The sequence below is a fragment of the Mauremys reevesii genome, linkage group 7, assembly GCF_016161935.1.
Source record: "Mauremys reevesii isolate NIE-2019 linkage group 7, ASM1616193v1, whole genome shotgun sequence".
Classification (NCBI taxonomy): Eukaryota; Metazoa; Chordata; order Testudines; family Geoemydidae; genus Mauremys; species Mauremys reevesii.
In genome coordinates, this window is record NC_052629.1 from 20,853,135 (window position 1) to 20,874,581 (window position 21,447).

General features: G+C 47.2%; 1 protein-coding gene across 9 annotated transcripts in view; it reads right to left on the reverse strand.

The window, feature by feature from the left end:
* Positions 1–21,447, reverse strand: part of CTBP2 (C-terminal binding protein 2) — a 299,487-nt gene that overhangs the window by 1,498 nt on the left and 276,542 nt on the right. For 7 of the 9 annotated variants that reach the window (XM_039482480.1, XM_039482482.1, XM_039482479.1 and 4 more), the window contains 5 exons: positions 15,598–15,804; positions 8,810–9,024; positions 8,119–8,249; positions 6,882–7,009; positions 5,462–5,579 (listed from right to left, as the gene is read on the reverse strand). In XM_039482480.1, the coding sequence (XP_039338414.1) occupies positions 5,462–5,579; positions 6,882–7,009; positions 8,119–8,249; positions 8,810–9,024; positions 15,598–15,804 (799 nt within the window). Of the gene's footprint in view, positions 1–3,313; positions 3,442–5,461; positions 5,580–6,881; positions 7,010–8,118; positions 8,250–8,809; positions 9,025–15,597; positions 15,805–21,447 lie in introns of all 9 variants that reach the window. The other 2 variants (XR_005583069.1, XM_039482484.1) reach the window with 2 other exon arrangements.

The following is a 21,447-nucleotide window of genomic DNA, read 5'->3' on the forward strand; positions in this document are numbered from 1 at the left end:
CAAAAATACTGTAGCAAGACATGTATTAAGGAATGACCAGAACCAATTACCTGTGTTTTGGAAGGAGTTAAGACAGCTAAGAGTTTCTCACTCAATATATGCTAACGGTGTAGTGGTGTCTATAATTCACCACAACAGACAGCAAGGTATAACTATTCTAATACCTAAGGCATTTAAAAACAAAAAGCCTACTGTTTGCTCAAAAGCTTAAAGTTGAACTAATTTTTAAAGTAAAATAGCTCAGCTAGGGCTGTGCACATTTATATTCCAAATCACTTCAGAGAAGCTATGATCAGATAGGGAGAAAAACTGCAGCTGGTGTAGTCTCTATCCACTGGTGTAGTGATAGTAACAGTCATGCCAACAAGCCTTCACACCATAGACATTAGTCACGTACCTCCAGATCAAGGTTTTTTTTGAGGCAATAACATTGCAGTAGCCCTTGACACAAAACTACTTAAATGATAAATTTACAAGGAAATGGAATGAGGCTTTAGCCTTTATACAGAACCTGAAAGTCCTTCAGTGGATACACTAGCGGCCACTAGGAGCTGATGTGAAAAGATCCCTGAATATGGACTTGTGTGATTTACAGCCATACTTTGTAACTAATGAAGACTTTAATGGGTGAAGAAGAGAACTTCCTCTATTAAAAAAAAATCCACTCGGGGGGTGGGTGTGTGTGTGAGAGAGAGAGAAAAAATGTAGGAGGAAAATGCTTTCAGCATTTGTTGTTACCGAAGTGTTTATATAAATGTTATTTCAAACTTTCTTTACTCCTGCATTTTTGTAGTGAAGGGTGGTATTCCATGTTAATCTCTTCCAGTGTTGAGAAGGCGATCAGTATCTAAACAGCACTATCACTCTAACCTAAGGAACAATTCCCAGGCCCAGCTAGCAGGAAGTAAGGCAAGAAGTGACAAACTTCTATTTGAATTGGGTAAAACTGTTGGGAGGGCGGCAAAGAAAAATAAATGTATTGAATATTTAAAATGCAACCAACGCTTCCTTCCCTGTCAGGCATCGTACTTTACTACCCTTTTTTGTCTTGCATCATGCCAGCCCGTTGTTTGCAATCCTTTAAGGATTATGTGCTTAACTTTGCACAGGGTTAGCACACAGGCTTTGTGGGTGTTTGTTTTTTTTAATTAACTCATAGTGGCTCAAGCTGAGCTTTCCTATTGACACCACAACTACCCCATTATGTTTTTTTCAGCTGTCTTAACCATAGAAATCAGCTTCTCACTTAGGAAAGATCTGAACAAATCTACTGGCCTCATCTTAATGCATCGTCTGAGATACATTTTATGGTACAAGAATGTAGCCTGGGAGCAGGATGCATGTGAAAGTGAGCTCAATGAGGTCCCTAACTCGCACTAGGTCTGCTAAAGCACTGAGACACGAGAAGATATTTTAACTAGATTAGCGTAATCTCGTCTAAAGGAAAACAATATCTGGTGGACCGTTACCATTCAAACATTTCGCTGAACTCAGTCTTCTGAAAATGACTCTTGTAAAAGTGTGCAACTAGCACTTTAAACCATGCTTATGGCGCTAAATGTTTCATGGGAAGGTAATAAATTGCACACACAGCTTGTATTCTACTGTGCCTATGAAGTTGATATACAGACGCTGTATATTTGTGGGACAGCCAAAGGTCATGAGGATACACAATTTTAGCCATAAATATTTTGAACTCTGACTGATGAATAAAAGTCTGGTAGCAGCTTATTTTTCATGTAAGATGTGACAGGTGTACCAAATACCTTTTGGATTCAGTCCTTTCCAGGGGCATGAAAACTAATGCATACTCAGCTGTTAAGAAGTTGGAAAAGCTTACAGTGCTTCAGAGGCCCAGGAAAACATTTCAATGGCTGCATTTACAGGGAAGGGTGCAAAACATGGGCCAAGGGATGTTGAATAGAGGGAGGAATTTTGGGTTAGCTGACATGGGTGCTAGCAATGCTTAGGAGAATTTCTGGGTTGCAGGGAGCAAACTGCAGCTACACCCGGATGGGAGAGATACTGAGTATTGTGCTCACTGTAGGATAGCAGCTATTATGCCAGCCAGGTTCTAGGAAGCAGCAATGCACTAACCGTGCCTCCTGCCAGAACCTCTCCATGATGCCTAGTATTCCCCTCGGCTGTCTAATTAGGGCAGCTTTAGGGTCATCTTTGAACATGTGCAGTAGCACATGTGGGGGGCTTTATCAGAAGCCAGGATCTAGAGCACAGTTTGTGCTCAGGCATGGGGCTAATAAGTGGTGCAAAGCCAAAAGTAGGAAGGAACACAGTGAGCGCTAGGGCTTGTAAGATGAGATGTATGCAGAGGAGGAATGATGCAGAACCTTGAGAGAGGACAAGGACACATACCTTGAGCTTAGTATGAAGAAGAATGATGGAGGTAAGGAGGGGTAGGAGCCAATACTGCAGTCACACTGTGGCAGGGCATGCCGTGATAAACACAGAGGGCAGTCTGGTGGAGTTCACAGGAGACAAGATGAGATAACCAAGGTGTGGATCAGAGATGGAGGGGACAGGACAGATGTTAGAGAGGGAAAGAAAGAAGACATGATCTCACTAGAATCCTGAGGTGGAGAGAGGCAGCAAGAGCAAAATGATGGTTGGCTTAGGTGCTGGAGGGTGGTGGTATTTTCAACCATAAGAAAGAGAGGAAGAGATGTAGATGGAGAGCAGAACCGATGCTGAGCTTGCAAAGGAAATGTGACAGCCAGGAAGAAACACAAGAAAAGTCTGATGGAGAAAGATCTGTAAGTCATCAGTATGGAGGGCAGAGCTGAAACTAAGGCATCAAAAAGCAAGTGTTAAAACCAGAGTAATGGCCAAGCATGAAGTCCCTTCCATCAGAGGAGCAGTCACAAAGGGAAGAGATGAGTATGTTCCAGGAGGAAAGTGCAGAAGAGGCGGATGCAACAGACTCTACTGAAGTGACAACAGCTCAAAGAGACTGAGGAGGAAGAGGCAGCCATTCAGATGAAGTTAATAGTAGCTTTGGTATGAAGAGGAGAGGGCAAGGGCTAAAAGGAAAGGTGTGGGTAAGAAATTTCAGGTGCAGGGTTAGACTTACATGGAACTCAGAGGTGAAGGTGAGAAGGGAAGTAGATGGTTTCATCCTAATTGATGGGGGAAGAAAAGGCCATTGTCAATGATGGCTTCTTAGTTCCATTGGCACAAGGATCTTGATCCTAAATTAGACCAACTGTGCTAAAAAGTTTGATCCAAGTGGGCCACATTTTCCCAGTTGTGGCTTCAAATGTTAACTTTGCTCATGAGCAAAAACAAACCAACTCACCCAACACACGCTGTGGACACACACATGTTGCATCTCATTAAAATACCTGGTATCCTGGCCTCTACTGCTACACCTGAAAAATGCGCTCATACTTTACAGTGGGCAAGCATACTCCAAAAGTGGCTGATCTACACCAATGAAAATATATTGTTAGCAATCTGTGCTGTACATCATATGTTCAGAGTACACATATCAGATTCATGGTATCTAAATGTGTTAAACAATAAACAGTGTGTGGGGTACACCCTGTAATAATGGTGCAAGTTAAACAGAGAAAGCAACAGCCTGTAAGCACAATACGTTACACACTCTGATATGGCACATCGCAATGCAATTACGAGACGGCCCACATCTAATCGTCTGGCTACTTTTTGATTTGATATTCTCCAGCAGAGTCATGACTTGTTTTGTAGATAGTCCAAATAAAATGAGTCGCTCCAGGCAACAGTGGAATCTAGCCCAACATTTGTCTTGTACTGTGTATGACACCACTGTTGTCTGAACTGCCTAATGATGAGCGTTTCATACAGAGTTGAAAAGCAAACCATTTTACTCCTTCATTTCCTCCCTGCTTTGGTTACTGCGGCGTAAGTTAACTACACAACTGGCTATGGACATTTTACTGACTGTTCTAATTGCCTTCCCCTTTAAAATACTACAAACATGAACGACTCTATTTTGATACTATTTTCTTGTACAATTAAGCTGTAGCCCATCATGGAATAATATACAGCCTTGGCCAAGCACTCAGTAGCAAAGTGCCATTGTGATATGCAAAGCAGCTATAATAAAGGCCAGGATCTGGCACCACATGTGGATTTTACAATCTGGCTGAGGGGGGGGGGGCGGTTCCTTAGTACGGGTGCTGTGGGAGGGCCTATAGAAGCGAGGAGGATGAATGTGCTACAATTAATCTCATTCTTCAGATACCTACTTCCAGTAGAATTATGCACTTAAACAGGGACACCGTCGAAGTGTATCTTCATAAAACAGTAACCTTGGTTACTAAACCCAGCTTACACAGAAACTGGAAGCACTTTAAAAGCCTCATTTACTTTCTGCTGTTTAATTACTTTTTTTGCATTTCTCTCAGTTTGGACACAGAAAATTGAGAAATCAGTTTAATTTTTCAGTTCTCATTCTCTACCCCTGTGCTGCAGTATTCTGGTTACAAACACTGCAGGGGAATGGCTATTCATTTAAAATAAACACAGGGAGTTTTTTTAAAATCTTGGACTCCTGGCCTTGGGTTGTGTAAGAGCTTGGTTCTATACACCTAAAACCAAGACTGTAAAACCTCATGGAAACTGCTGGGTGCGCAGCACTGTTGAAAATCTAGGTTTTAAAAGTCTAGCATTAAGCCTCTTACTTCTGAAAATCTTGGCCTAAGTGTGTGACCCAACAACATATCAGAGTACTACTGTATAACATGATCTACATGGTGCTGATATTAGAAGCAGTATGGCAAAGCCGCTGCTGAGTATTTCTTTCTCAAAATCCTGTGCCCATTTGTGTTTTCTTGCACTCTGAGCCTTTGCCTCAAGTCCCATCTTCCTCCCCGGATACACCCCCCCTGGCACCCCCAACCGCACACGTCTTGTCTTTGTGACTAAAAGGCACAGGCTGTTTCCTGTACAGTGCCCGTATTTTTATTTGTAAGTCTTTCGGATTGTTCCACCCCCTGCTCTGCAAAAGCGCCACAGCTCCTTATAGAAAGTCCTGGGGGTATTTTTAGTAAGAATAATGCACTGAGTCTCAAGTTTTCCATCCGCTTCTTAGGCCATGGTGATGAGCTTGGTATGAATGGCTAGATTAAACAGATCAGTTTAAGACTGCCTGAAGCCCTTCGACAGAAGTACAGAGAATAGCTAGAGAGATTCTGTGTACGGGCCATTTATGGAGATGCAGCGTTAGCAGCTGCTGTGATGTCTCAATGGAATAAATGTGTAAAATAAACTAAGCTCACTCTAGAATAAGTAACTTGAGCAGTGCTGATAATACACACACACACATAGTTCCTCTACCTAGTCAAATCCACAGAGGGTTTTGGTTTTTTTTTTTAAAGCAATAGTTACTAGCAGCATTGTCACTGCATATGGAATTCCACGCTGTATAAAACAGCTGTGAAAATACTTTTCTCCCTCTTACCTGTATGTGGCACCATTGAGCTCTGGATGAAGTGCTTGCTGATCTATTACTGACCATGGGGCTGTTGTGACAAAGAATTCCTTGTTCACGCAGTTTCTTAGGCTTTCTGGGATGCGACCTGGAATATAGTTATTAAAGTTAAAAACGTGTTAAGCAACTTAGGGCCTTATCAAGATACAATTGAGCTACTGTTTACTGATTTCTGCTGCGATGGCTAGTGTGAAGGAAAATCACATTCCACAAACAGCGTGGAACGGTTTGGAGAACGCAGCAGTGTTTTTGGAGCCAGAATAGCAGTTCAGCATCGCAGGCTGCTGTGCCTCTATTGCGGAAAAAAGAAGAGCCTGTAGCTAGACTTTCTGCTGATTTCAGAGCTGCATCTAGGCACCACCTAAGATAAATAACTTCTGTTGCACGATGAAGAGTGGGAGCCAAAGTTTGGCTGTAATGTTATATATAGACATAATGGGCCCGATTCTTGGGACAAGTTCAGCTGTGCCTGCAGCAAGACCCACAGAGTGAGGTTTTGGGGCATAGGTGGCTTTATTTTACCCTTGTAGTCCTCCGCTCTAGGGCTAGCTGGTTCCCCAGTCACGCTCCAGTATAACCTCATGGCTGCCCTAGGTTACACGGGTTGGTACGCCGCCCACACCAGGTGCCACTGCCGCCTTCGCTTCAGTGCTGGGTGACTAAGATGACTGGGTGGAATACTGCTGGCTACTCAAGCGCTCCTGGTCTCCTCAATTATGTGCTCATGTTATCTGCTCCAAAGGCACGAGGGAAGTTGGGGGCTGGACCTCTGCCATTGCCTTTTTGCTCTTTGGTGACTGGGGGGGTTTAGCTGGGCCATACAGTTCTTTATGGTTAAAGTGCCTGGAGTCCTTGGGACACCAAAGCCCTCTGACAGAATAATTGTGCAATGACTGATTTATCAGAGCTTGGGACAGCAAAGGTTATTTTTCAACAGACCTTGGTTTGTTGCTTTAAAAGCAGCAATGATTAAAATTACCCCTACTTACACACTGTCTGTGTCAGCCTGGCAGCCACGTGCTGCGCTGTTCACAAGCTGCACTGTGTGTAATACCAATAACACTTGTCAGCCGACAGTGCTTTATAAAGGGAGTGAGGATCATTTCACACAAGTCACGGAGAGGTTAAAGGTTTGGTACCTTCCCCACCGGTAAAAATGGGAGTAATGATGAATGCCCACTGACTTCGGTAAGAGCTGTGGGTGCTCAAGCAGCACCTGTTTCAACTGGGCCATATACGAGCTGTCCAACGTAACAGTGACTCTGGCAAAGCCAGGTTTAGAAACCAGGGCTCCTGGCTCCTTGTCCAATCCACTGACTCATGCTGCCGATTACAAAATAAACACAGGCTAAATAGAAGGTGTGTAAGATAAAAAGACAGAGTTAGATACCTGTGATTGCGCGACGGATTTCAGTAGCAGCAGCCTCTCTCATCTCTAGGGATGCCTGCTCGCTGTACCAAGCAGTGTGCGGAGTACAAATTAAATTAGGAGCATCTTTCAATGGGCCTTGAGCAAAACTATATAAATATGAAAAATCAGGGTGAAAGTTACAAATCATGAAAATCTAATGGGCAGCTTCCTTCACGTGCAAGCCACTCTGCTCTAGCCACATGATTTACAGCCACAGCAAATCTAGTGAACACGAACACCACGGGTTCTCCCTCTGGTCTGAAACTGTTGAGTGGTGTCTGGCACTGGGGGAAGAGGTGCTGAAATACTGCTTTAGTGCCGGGCTTCAGGGGGCATTTTGGACTTTGCATCAGTGCTGAAAAAGTTAAAAATCAGCAGTTGTGATAAAAAGAGCAGGTGAATTTGACAGCCTTTTATAAACCTGCTGGACGATTGATTTTAATACTTCCATCACTAGTATTAATGAGGAGATAAATGACTGGGCGTCTCTCTAGCAGCAACAATAATTCATCTGTCTCCAGCAGAGCGTTTCTTCTCCTACACTATGGACTGAAGGAGCAAAGTCACTAATGCTGGAGACATGAAGAGACACAGTCAGGTCATTTGAGAACTTGAGTTTGTAAGTTTTGTCTAGAGATATACATATATAAATAAAGAGGAAGCTGGGTATTCACCCACGAAAGCTCATGCTCCAATACGTCTGTTAGTCTATAAGGTGCCACAGGACTCTTTGCTGCTTTCTCAAAATGGTCAACAGAAATATGTCCATGATTTGCAGTACCAGTTTTCATGTGCATTTATAAACAAATATTTTCCTGTAGTGTCTGCACTGCAAACGTAGCAGACTTGTGCTAGTGTCGGAAAGTGAAATCTTCATGTTTATTTTCATTGTCCAGTGGAACATTCTCTGTAATGAAACAGGACTTTTGACCTGACACGGTCCCTTTTCAACTTTGTTTTTAAACCAAAATTTTAAATTATTAATGGTCTCAAGACTTCCTTGGATTACTGGTTCTAGAACAATGCCTGTGGTATTTTCTCTTTCATAGCACGAGGAATTCTAGGCTCAACATTCACAGGGCCCAGTTGTGGGAGCTGGTGTCAATGGGAATAAATGTGAGCCCTAAAATAGCTGTAAAATGAAAAGTGACTTAACTGCACTATGTATAGGTAGCTTTTAATTTAAAAACAAAAACAAAAAAAACCCATTGTTTACCTAAATGGCTCTGATTCATGCACATCAAGCGCTGCTCCTCGTATCCTTCCTTCTTTCAGGGCTTGAGTTAAGGCTTTCTCGTCCACAAGCCCACCGCGTGCTGTGTTTACTAGGAATGCTCCCTGCCTCATCTGATGGAAGCCAGGAGGAAAGAGACTATTCAATATGGTTATTCAATGACTCCTCACTTCTCACTACATGGATTTAAATGCTACAGTAGGTAGCATCCTCTCCTACTGACATCTTCCAAGCCACAAGCACTGGCTGCAGAATCTCAGAACACTTTATATGGTAAATACAGGCAGATTTTCCTTGCTGAAAAGATTACCTCTGAACACATAAGTTTTGCCTATTGACTATCCAAGGTTGCACAGTGTAGGATTAACGCCAAAAGAAAACCTTCCAAGCTAGCAAGGAGGTTCTTGTGTTCGCTTACTAACAAAGGCTTTTATTTAAAAAGCCTAAGCTCTAGTTTGTAACGTCACACAAAACAGGCTCCTGTTTCTGTCTCAGCAACTGCCTGAATGGGCTCTCTTACCTGCTATCACCTGGTACATAATGGGCAACAGATAGATGTAACTAACTACTCAAAAGGTAAAATCATCACTGGTATCATTACTATTATAGTGTTCTGGGTTTTCAGCACGAACCATAAAATGATCTTCTTTCTTTTATAGAAAAGGTAAATTACCTGCTTAATCGTAAAGTCATTGATAAGGTGGTGATTATGTTCATTAAGGTTACAGTGCAACGATACACAGTCACTCTGATATAGCAGGTCCTGGAGTGTGTAGACTCGCTGGACGCCCAGAGACCTTTCTATCCCATCCTGCAGGTATGGGTCGTAAAATATCACACTGAATCCAAATGCCTTGGCTCGAACTGCAACTGCCTGCGCAGTGCGACCTACGTATCAAGAAAAAGAAGAGAAGATGTTGAGAGTCACACGGCTTGAGCGATGTGACGCTGCAGCACTGCGTTCAGTAGGCAACAGATCCATTTACTGCCACTATTTGCTCCCATGTATTTTCTCCTCATGCCACAGCAAATTCATTCGGTCTGCACTGATTCTGCTCGCTCGCGTTTACTTATTAGCCACATCCGTCTGTCAGGAGGTGCTGAGGTGCCGGGGCTTTTGGAAGAAAGAATGACATAAGCAGTGGCTAGAGCCAGGCAGGTGGTACAGACGTTTCCCTGCACCACTTCTCTAATACACCTTCATACCCACTTATTTGGCTCTTAGGACTCTTCCAGGAGGTGATCTGTGGCCTGATGCTGCTCCCATTGGCTGTTAGGCCCCAATCTTCAAATTATTTAGGTGCCTATGGGCCTAGATTTGTATCATACTCCTGTCCTGTACTCAGGGCATGTGGCTGACATGAGAGGTGCAGAGGGGAAAGCTAGTGTAATGAAAAGCATTTCTCCTTAAAGAGGCATGGTGCGTTCTGAGGATGTGAGCCGAGGCCAGGGCCAGCGATCTCAATGGAAGACATGGAGCCACGAACTTCAAAGCCCAGCTCTGAAACTTGAGACAGGCCGGTGACGTCCAATACCACAGAGGGAATCAGATTCTGCACCTCTAATAAGCGCCAGAGTGTCCTGTGGCACCTTATAGACTAACAGACATATTGGAGCATGAGCTTTCGTGGGTGAATACCCACTTTGTTAGATGCATCTTACGCTTATGCTCCAATACATCTGTTAGTCTTTAAGGTGCCACAGGACTCTCCGTTGCTTTTTACAGATCCAGGCTAACACAGCTACCCCTCTGATACTATGCACCTCTAATGTGTACAGATTCATTAACCAGGGGCTGTAAAGTGCTTTGAGCAGGAAAAAGGCTAAATATTATCACTAACCCCCTGCACTGCCCATTCTCCCCCCCCCCCCCCCATCACTCGCTGGCACATTTATGCCAAACTTCCGTCTGCAGCAACCTCAGCCCCAAACCTGGTGATTACATCACTTCAATTCATTCGGCCTTTGGCTTAAGAAAGAGCAAAAAAAGTAACCAAATGTGTCATTTAACACTCCCCTGCGCCGGTAACACAAACTGCCTGCCTTTGAGCCCCCGCCGCGCCCCCCGCCGCAGCCGTGACATCTGTAAGCCTCTTTCCCTCTCAGGCTCGACTGTCTAGCTATTGACTTATCTGAAGGGCAAACATTAACCATGCAGCACAGCGTGCAGAGGGCTAGGCCTAGAATGCGCCTTTACAATATAAGCAGCAATAGTGGTCAAAGGACTGTCCATTAAGCATTTGCCATGTTATTTAAAAGCCTGTCGTCGTTTGAGTAAACGTAACTATCTGCAGCGCTCGGCTCTGAGGTCAGAATTTGACGCTACCACCCCACCAGGATAGGGCCACATTCTGTGTGTTCTCGGAGCAGGCCAGGCCATGAGGAGCCGTATTAAGAAACTAACTCCTTCATGAGGTGCTTTTGTTCAAGCAGACAATGCCAAAATAAAATAAAATAAAAATAAAGCCCTAGTTATAAGAGCAACTTGTTTGCTGTAGGCTTTTCCTTCCATCCTCTTGCTGAATGGCTATTTAATTGGGCATGACTAAGACAACTGTCATGGTTTTGAAGCAAAGGTTTAATAAGGCTATTCTGATAAAGAGGGACAGCTGCAGTGCAATCAGCAGGTCATTATCCACAATGTCGTTCCTATTCAATGTCATTGCCTGGACTCGGCTACCCAAGTCCTACATCAATACATGCCCCTTCGTTCCTCATTCGTCTGTCTGGCAATGTAAAGAAAGCCAAATAACCAGGCACTGTCCATTCATGTTGAAGTACTCATTAGAATCAGGCTCTGCGAGTCCTGTGCCGTGACTGCCTGAAAAGCTGCCCTTACCTGAGTACTTCATACAAAGCAGCCCCTGTCTACAGCCCAGGCCCATTCCTCAACACAGCAAAGCATGAGCCCCGTCATTTTACTGCCCCCTTTTGGCTGCTGCTAGGTGATGCTGAGGGGGCTGGAATGCCAAGGCGTGAGTGTGTGCTGGAGCCTTTCTCCTCCCTCCAGCAGCAAGCTCTAGGCGTGGGCCTGTGGTTACAGGAGCAGACCCTGAGTGTGTTATGATGCAAGGAAAATGGAAGAATTTTCCAGACCAAGTCCAGCCATTCAGGGCCTCTGTTTTCACGCAGCCCATGACAGGGGCCAGTGCCTCATTTCTGAATATTTTATTTTCCCAACGAACTGCTTCTGAACACGGTGAGCCAAATTCACCTCTCATGTAGCACCACCGAAGTCACTGGAGTTATGGCAGGGATGCAATTGGCTCATTGTCTGAAATACCAGTGATAATGGGGCTAGCCCGGCTCAGTGCCCTGGGTGTGGACTACTTCTGCTGGGGGATGTACAATACAAGCAACATGCTTACACTGACTCTAGAACAACAACAGAACGGCCATTCTGGCTCAGACCAATGGTCCAGCTAGCCCAGTAGCCAACAGCGGCCAGTGTCAGATTCTTTAGAAAGAATAAACAGACCAGAGCAATTATCGAGTGATTTACCCCCGGCATCCAATCCCAGCTTCTGGCAGTTAGAGGCTTAGGATACCAGGGGCATAGGGTTGCCTCCCTGATCACCATTAATAGACCTATCTTCCACTAATTCATCTAATCCTTTTTTTACCCGAGTTATAGTTTTGGCCTTCACAACATCCCCAGCAACGCGTTCCTCAGGTCCTGTGCTGGGGTCCCCTGTCTACAGATGGTCACCTCAGAAGTGTACATCCTACGCTCACAGCAACCGTGGGGCAAGCCTCATGGTGGATTTTCTAAGGACAGTTTCAAATGCTTAACCATGGCCGTGTTTTAAAATTCAATTCCAGGTGTGTTCCCACAAAGCTGCATGTTAACAAGTAATCACTGCCAAGCTATGGCCAGTAGCTTTCCCCCTTCTTCCCTGTCCACATTCCACCTTTTGTCTGTTTAAACTGTTTTATTTCCTTTGGGTCAGAGCCTGGAGGGGGTTTGCTTTTCTCCAGTGCTGGGCAGCTTCCACACAGCCTGAGTTGAGCTGTAGCTTCCTCTTGGCAACATGTGGCAAGCCATCACGTAAAGAGGTACAAGCTTTCTGGCAATACATATTTACCTGCTATGTCCCCCATCTGCAACACTGGCAACATGGCTATTTTTAGATAGGATTCTTTTCAGTTTCACTGATGCTATTTCCATGAACTATTTCGGGTTCAATGAATTAGCATTTTCCTTGGAAAATTGCCTTCCAGCTCGTCTCTTGAGTCAAGAGGACACACTTCCTGTCACAGAAATGCAGGAGGGCAGGGCCAGCCTTAGGGAAAATGGCAGCCTGGGGAAACTTGTATTTTGGTGCCCTTTCTTTGATTTTGAGAACAGGTGCAGGGCGCAAGGACCAGCTCTAGCTCCGGAACCTGGCTGGGCTGCACAGGGAAGAATTGCTGAGCTCGGGGGCTCCCCCGGCCATACACACCCTGACTACCTAATGGCAGGAGAGTGGTTGCATAGCCACCCCCCATCCTGTGGGAACGGGGGATCCAGGGGCTGTGCCTCCCTGCCAGGCTGGAAGCTGCAGGTGGCATTGCATACCCCCCTGCTTGGCAGGCCAGGGGCTCCAGCCCCGGGCTCGCCCGCACTCACCCCTGCTCTGGCAGTCCAGGGCCACCAGCTTGTGGCACTTGGGTCAGTGCACCCCACAGCCATGGCATAAGGCCAGCCCTGCGGGAGGGTAATCATCCCTGGTTCCTGGCGACACACCAGTGCTTGAAGCCATGCACTGGAGCTCAATCGTCAGCATCAGTTTATACAACAATGATAACTGGCGGCCCCAGTGTGCGGTGCTGTGCAATCCCTGAAAGAGCCTGCACTCTATACAGAGGACAGAAAAAGGACTGGAGGGGTGGGGAAGGGCAGAGAAGTGACTTGCTGAGTGTTACACAGCAGGTCAATGGCAGAGCCAGGAATAGGCTCCAGAGCTCCTGATGCCCAGGCCAGTGCCCTAGCCACTAGGCCATGCTGCCTTAAAGGGAAGGAGACCCACAAGTCATGTGTGACTTCCACAATTCACCCTTCAGCATCTGAGAATAAAGAGGGACCCACTCAGGCAGAGGGAGAGCAGTGTGCAGAGGCAGTAGGAGCTGGTACGGAGGGGGAATCATTCTCTGCAGGGAAAGAAGATGGAAAAACTATGTCATTACATTAGGGCCTGGTGTTAGCTTCGTAAAACAGCTTTTAACCAGTACTCTTCTATTTCTTTAATGAGGGATTTTTCAATACAATAAAAGGACAGGCAGGGTCTGAGCACCGGGCTAGACATCAGGCCTCCTGAGCTGGAATCCCGGCAGTGTGACCTGGACAACTTACTTATTCTTTTCCCTTCACTCTCCCCAGTTATTAGAATGCACAATGCCGACCTACCTGCATCCCAGGGGTACTGGCAGGATTCATTAGTGATGGGCAGTGACGAGAAACAGCATCACACAAAGGCTAGATATGGTTAGAATATATCTTCTGACTGTCACCCTTGTACTCTAACCACTGGCCAATGCTTCCACGCTGACATCTGATGTCTGGCCTCGTGCCCAATGTGCAGCGAGACACTATCATGACATACACCAGCAATGTCTTGTTGCACACCAGCTGTTAACACAGGGCCCTCAAACTTCAATAGCCTGAGAGACAGAGGATGTCTGCACAGCAAAAAATCCCTCTGGCCGGGAGTCTCAGGCTTGCAGGGCTCACGCTGCGGGGCTGAAACCAGCAGTGTAGATGTTCGATCCTGGACAGGAGCCTGGGCTCTGGGGCTGCCCCCACCACTGGGTTTCAGAACCTGGGCTCCAGCCCAAATGTCTACATTGCTATTTTTAGCCCCCCAGCACAAGCCCCATGAGCCCGTCAGTTGACCCAGGCTCTAAGACTCATTGCTGCAGGGGTTTTGTGGGTTTTTTGGTTTAGCTGTACCCACAGGTACCGTCTAGCCAAGTCACTCACTACATCTTCAGCCCAGCGTTAAAGCATCTTTAATGCACGTTTGCCACAAGTGATAACAGATAAGCCACAATGCCAGTTATCTGTGCTACTTTCGCTCCACTGCAAGTCAGATTCTGGCTTGGCTTTACGCAGCCATGCAAAAGGCAGCCGGGGGGGGGCGGGGGTGAGGCTTCCCTCTCCTCTGCAGCATCCTGGAATTTCCCTTATGCACTGGTGGACAGGGATTGGGCTCTGCTCCCAAAATGGGCTGGCCAGCATGGCAGAGTCAGAGCAACTGGGTCATCAGCGGCAGCAACTCTGGCTCTAAAAGCATGAGCCGCTACTGCCTGGACTGAAAGACTCAGCTCTCAGCCAAGGCTGTAGCAGGCTCAGCAACTTCTGTCCCAGCCACCATCAGAGGGGAAGAGAGTGCCATACTAAGTGATCGGGGGAGGGGAACTGTAATCTTCTCTGAGGAGCGAGCAGGGAGCCCAGAAGGAGCTAGGTCTTTAAGACCCAGCTCCTGCCTGCAGTGGCTCCTGTGGGCAGCACACATTCACACACAGGCTGGTTCATGTAACGCATACATGTTCTGGCCCCGTGCATGGCCAAGGCACTGCCTGGGGAGAAAATCATTGCTAGCAAGAGGATACAGAAATTGTTGCAAAGGTTCCTGGTCACACTGAAGAGCTGCACTCTGGAGACAAGCGCGGTTGGAAGATACAGCATGAAACAAGGCTACCAGTGTGTGCGCAGAACCCTTTGAGAAAACTCCCAGGGGGAAAAGGGAGAGTGCAGGAGAGGCTCACGAAAGCACTCAGGAGATGGGGCTCACCAAAGTCCCTGCAGCCTTGGAAATCTGCTTCCTCTTCACAGAGGAAGCTGGGTTCACAATTCTGAACAAGAAAAGAACAAGCTCCTTCGCCGGAAAATCAGGGCACATGGCTTCTGTTCCCACGTAACTGTAGCGGCTTAGAAACACTGTTAAATCGGTGGAACCCCTAGCGTGGCTGCAGTTGTATCACCACAAAACTGCCCACACCAGTAGTGCACAGTCTAGTAAATGCAGCAAAATAAGCTCTGCTGCTATAGAAGATCTAAGTCAGGGATGGGGAACTTTAAGGTAGTGGAGGGCCAGAAAATCCATTCCAACCCTTTGAGAGGGGTCCTGAGGGAGGGGGGGCTGGGGAATGAGCCTGCCCCGCATTTATGCCGCACTACTGGCTCCTCTGCCACGGGGCTGGGCCCGGCTCCCCACTCCGGCCTGTTGGCTTTCACCACAGTATCACGTCACAGCCACCCTGCCCCCTTCCTGGCCCTGATACCACCAGATCGCCTGCCCCAAGCTGGACACCAGGGGCCCAAAGAAAATGATCTATTTAGTGGGATGCAGCCCCCGGGCGACCAGTTGCCCATCCCCGATATAAGTCCTGAGAGTCGTACTCCTCCAAGGTCGAGACTCCATTAGCTCACTGCAGATGGCTCTGCTTTGGATATTTTGTCCCCCAAAGTTGCCAACATACCAAATCCAATGAGGCCGAGAGTTTCTCCTCTGATCCGAGCTGCTCCCGAGGCCACCTCCCTTATCTGTTCCACACTCTGCACCCGGGTCCCTTCCCTCAGTGCTTGATACAGCCAAGTGTTCCGCCTGTAGAGGTTTAGGACATGGCATATGGTGGAATCTGCAGTCTCTTCTACAGCTGCTGATGGGATATTGCAGACAGCAATCCCTGGAGAAGGGGAAAAAAACCCAACAAAATCACAATCTTAGAGCCGCGCAATCTAGTCACTGAAACACCAGCAAATCTCCAGGCTTCTCACTAATGAAACTGTCCAAGAAACTGATCTGAACCATTTCTATGTTCTTTGATACCATCAGCAGACCATTTCCCAACCCAGCATGTAGGTGGACCTGCTCAAAATCACATGACAGTGAAAGGAATTTTGTGGCAAACTCCCAATATCACCTTGAATTTGTACTATTAGATGCTGCTTCACAAAGCACCCAACTCTCACCTGCAGCCTGCGGACTATGTAAGAAATAACATACATAAGAACATATGCTTGGCATACAGGATCAGGCAAGCTGGCTTTCTAGCTAGGTACCCGAACACTGTACTTCCCAAGGTACATTTTTTCCCCAGAGGTTTTAAGCTAAAAACTCAAGACACCTTTTAAAGCTAAGATTCCATTTATTATAAGCAATCCTAATTGCTAACAATGAATCCTATTTTGATACTTATAAAACAGTATTTTTTCCTCAATGAACCACTTAGAAGTTCTTTTTAAATGTAATACCAGCAGTACAGCTATAACAGGAATGTTACTGATCTGTTTTCTTTACTTTAGCTGCATATAACATTAGTGTATTAATTTTCTGCAGTGAAGGGGCGAAGTAGTTCCAAAGCATGCGAGTCCCAACCAGGCCCATTGTTCCTTCACAAAGGCTGGTTTTATAAGCTGCAATGAGACTCCTTTCACCTCTGAAATGTCAGTCTGCTGCATTTCTATGCAGAGCAAGCGTCCCACCACACACACACAAATAAACTGGTGGGACCTCACCACCGGGCCACAGCAGGGCAGCGATATTGGCCAATGCAGCTGGTTGTTCTCGGGGACAAAAACTCAACCTTTTTAATCCTATTCCATCCTTAATCGAGGCTGTTATGACATTGTTGCACAGTGATGTGTGGGAAAAAGGGGTTCCTTGGGCGCTTCTGGTTTAAATTCTTCCACCAGATGGAGGGAAGATTTGGGGTGGTTTCTGTCTCTGATGGGACTCACCCCATCTCTGGAGCCTTGCCAGGATTACTTATCCTTCAGGCTCTTACAAACACGTCTGAAGAAAAGTTTGCATTGGGGATGCACCAAGGGTCAGATTCTTTTTTTTTTTAATTCCCAGGGCAGCCTGCCCTTGCCATACCAACAGGCCGTCACACTATTTCCCATTGCACTTGCTGAGCACTCTTAGAAACAGGAAAACAGTATAAACATGTGCTAAGCTCCCCTGAAAACCAGGCTCTTACTGCACATGTGTTTTCTATGGAGCCTTTTGTCTCTCCTTGGTGATAAATAACGAGAAATGTTTAAACGGTAAAACAGAGATTTCCCAGCCCTTCACTCTCCCTCTCTGCAATAAGTCTGGCCCGGGAACACAGGGTCACCCCAAGCTAAGGGAGAACATTTTTGCATGAGTCCCTCTTTTTTTGCCTATGTGAGAGTCAATAACCATTTTGGGTAACAGTTTTAAAAGTGCCCAACTGGTTTAGGAGCTTATATCTCATTGAAAGTCATTGCAGTTGAGGGTCCTAAAACTCCAAGGCCAAGATCCTCAAAGGTATTTCAGCAGCTAACTCTCAATGAATCTACCTTTGAGGATCTGGCACTTTCGGGAGTTTTACCCACCGTCATGACTGCCTTCCTTTTAATCCTTTCTTTGGCAAGAGCAGTCAGAAGGTTTGGAGCCCCATCTTGTGGTAAAGGGTCTGAATCCCAGTCCTTATTCAGGCAAACTCATATGAAAATCCCTACAGTCCAGATCCTTCAAGGTTCTCAGGTGACTAAGTCCACATTCCGGCATTACTGATATTCTCAAAGCTGACACCTAACCCTGGAGGCACCTCCAAATGCTGGTCGGCATTTGCAAAGCCACCTAAATGGTGACGCTGCCCCACAGCTAATAAGTAGCTTGGAGGCCTTGCTCAAGCTGACACCCTGTAGGCCCCTAAGCCAGAGTCTCAAATTGGGCAGGGGAAGGGGAACGCCTATCTCACCAGCAGGGCCCAGTCCTGTAGACGTGCTCAGAGCATGATTAAGCCAGACCTGTCACACCACAACAGGAGGACTGGATGCAGGTCTCCAATCGATGGGGGCAGCACAGCTCCCATATAAAATACAGCCAGGAGAGCATGAGCAGAAGAGAGAAAGATGGTTTCAGCTGCCAGGACATGGGCTACCTAAGCAGCTGACCTGTCTTTGGTGCCTCACTCCAGGAGAGGGTTCGCAGCTGAGACTGCCTTATGGAGGGAGGCACCCAGCAGCCAGCCGCACCAGGTCAGCCGCTCGGGTGCCTAAGCTCTTCTCCTTGCCCCAAGTCCTTCTCGGGATTTCACTCCCAGCTAGCTTAGGCGGCTCCCTTGCCAATTCCTTCCTTAGGTGTCTAGCTCTCCCTATGCACTGTATGGGGAGCCTAGCACAAGGCTGACCATTCCGTGACCTGGCAGCAGGCCGCCTAGGGTTAAGTACTGCTATGTTGAGCAGGGCAACGTCTATGTACCATACCTTTAAGGATTTGCGCATCGGTCCTTACCTTGTGAGAAGAATCTATGGGCTATTTGTGCGTGTAGGCAGTGCACTGCTGGCCTGCCTGACAGGGACAGATTTAAGAAGTGAGGCCTAGTGGACAAATTAACTGAGGGGAAGGGCAATATTACAGCCCGGTGCGGCACTCAAAGCTTGTCTTCACTGCACAGTGAACCCACGTTATAACAAGTGTTGTCCTAACTCGAGTCCCATCCACACACACAACCCCTCAGCTCCAGAGCTGTGGTGCTTTTAACTCACGCTGGCTGGTCCGTCCGGGGGACAGGACAACAGCTCATCAGCTACTAACACAACCACTCCGCGCTGCTAACGTACTGGCTGGTTGTAGCTGGCGTGTTATTTCACTCTCCCTCCAGCTAGGCTAACTCGAGAGGCTACTCCAGCAGCCTAACTCTGCATTAGGACATAGCCTCAGTGGGGCAACCGGTAGCAGCTGAAGTGACAGGGGGGATTGAGGACACAGCTGCAACGGCAAGAGAGGCAGATGGACGGGGAAGTTCCTCCTCTCCCTGTACAAGGGCGGGGCAGGCTCTCACCTCCCACTAAACCTTCCTTCTCCCATCACTTGACAGTCTCAAGTAGCCTGATGCAGAGTGGTAGCTAGCCCACTCCTCCTGGCTACGGATGTAGGAGGAGCAGCAGCAGCCCTGAGTGGGCTCTGGTGCAGTCTGCAGCCCTGTCAGCCTGGAGCAGGTGAGGCTGAGGCACAGGGCTTGCAGAGTTCTCACAGTGCTAGAACCCTTTGTTAAGGTAACGAGTGCAGGCCTGGATCAGCTGATTAGGACACTGCTGAATAAGCCAGCTCAGCAAGACCTACAGTTGTGTGCTCAGTCCTGGGGTGCTCCAAGGACTAGTCGAGCAAGTGGGGAATTCTGCATTCAATTAAATATACGCAGGAACAAGCAATTGGTACGGCACCCCCTGCAGACATGTTATTTTACTCTGCCCCCATACTTTCAACAGGCTGCATTATTTTTGTTTAAAATGTACCATAGAATTTTCTGGGGGAGAGGGGACTGGGAACGCCCCAACCAGTGGCTCCTACTTTGTGCCTGGCTCAGCTACTAGTCCCTGCAAGGAGTGACTTGGGCTAGGTCAGACTCACCCGCAACTGCAGGAAGCTCCGCATCTCCCCCCTGCCCACCGGCTTCCTGCCCCCCATTGCCTCTCAGCCGCGGCGGGAGGGGTCACTGTACAGGGAGCTGCTCCCCCGTCCACCAAATCCCTGTGCATCCGGATACCTCCCAGTCCCCCACCCTGCTGAGCCTCACCCCCTGCATCCAGAGCCCCCCACACCTGGACCCCCTCTGCCAAGCCTCACCCCTTACAAGACCTCCACACTTTAACTCCCACCCCGATGAGCCCCATTCCCCTCTGCACCTGGACTACCCACCAGTCCCCCACACCCCGAGTCCCACCTCACTGAGCCCCAACCAGCTGCACCGAGACGCCCTGCTGAGCCTCCTACATCCAGACCCCCCCTCCCGCTACATCTATCCCCCCAAGCTCCCTGCAGAACCCCAACTACCTTCACCTGCATCCCCCTGCAGAGTCGCACTGCCCCTGCACCTGGAATCCCCCAACAAGCCCCTGGGCATCCAGCTCCCCGCCACACCTGGACTCCCCACTGAGCTGCCCACACCCAGAATCTTCTCATCCCACACCTGGATCCGCCCACACTAACCCCTCTACACTTGGGTCCTACTGGCCTGAGCCTGCCTGCCCTCACCTGGTGCAGAGGAGCAGGGCCCTGGAGTGTTTCTGAGGCAGGCCTGGCCCCTGCACTGGCAGCCTCCACATTTATTTATTGACAAAATTTGCAGAATTTAAAAAATATTGTGTGCAGAATTTTTGGCACAGTTTTCCCTTGGGAGTAAATGTTTGTACTGCAAATCTTGTAATACTGGCCAACGTAAAGGTCCAGTCCAAGCCCACTGAAGTCAATGCGAGTCCTTCCCCCAACTTCAGTGAGTTCTGGATCACGCCCTAAAGCATTTATATGTCTCTCGCTCTCAGTGGACGTGTAACTCTAATTAATGCTGAGAGGTGTTACCTCCACTGTATAATGTGCATGCCAATGGGGAGATGGAGATGAGGGAGGGGTAGGGTAAGGCCCCATAGGGTGTAATATGAAGTTAAAGTCTTCAAATGTAAATAATTGTACAGCTTTTGTTTATTTTTAAAAGAAAACATCAAGGAGCTACGCAAACTATAGTCAAACTGTGAGCAACATGTCAACCGTCCACAGCCAAATGAACATATTTTTGTAGATAAACACGTCAGCCAAGCGTCTAATTCAAAATGATTGTTCCAAAGAGCACGCATTTTCTTTCATTTTACTAGGATTTTGAAGGGATGAATTATGTTAACGCCAGCCTATCAACACACCTGAAAGAGCTGTGTTCCTCTGGCAAGGCATAAATATCAGTTTGATTTTATATGCTAATAGTATCCATTAGTGGTAAAACAATTCACGTTGCTGCTTGCAACAGCTCACTAACGTTTCTGTAACACACAAATATGGCCAATATATATTATGACTCTTTAACCTAGTTAAGAATGCAACATTATTGTGATGGCGAGCATCACCAGCAGGCTGCCACACAATCTTCTGGTTTCTTTTCTTCTTCCGGGTGCGGGGGGGGATAAGAACAAGGTCTGACTCTTAGGAAGACACGATGCACTGTTGCTAGTCTGGGGTTTTGCAAGGCTGTGTGCAAAGGCAGCTTCAGGAGAGAGGGAGCTGTGCGACACACAGCAGAGTTTGCTCTCTGTCTTGGGCTCTGATTGGAGTCAGTACTTGAGGCACAGCAGCTCCCTGGGAACTAGACATTGTTGTTGGGCTGAGATTCCTGGAAGATGGGACTACCCTGCATGCTGTTTGACCACACTTGTTCCAGGAATGATGTCTGAGTGTAAATCAAATAAATCACTCATAGAATATACCCAGACAATACTCCATTGACTTTTCTATCCACGCTGATGTGATAGTGGCCAGAAAGACCATCTTAAGAGTAAGGTTTTATTTACACACATACACAAGTCCTGGG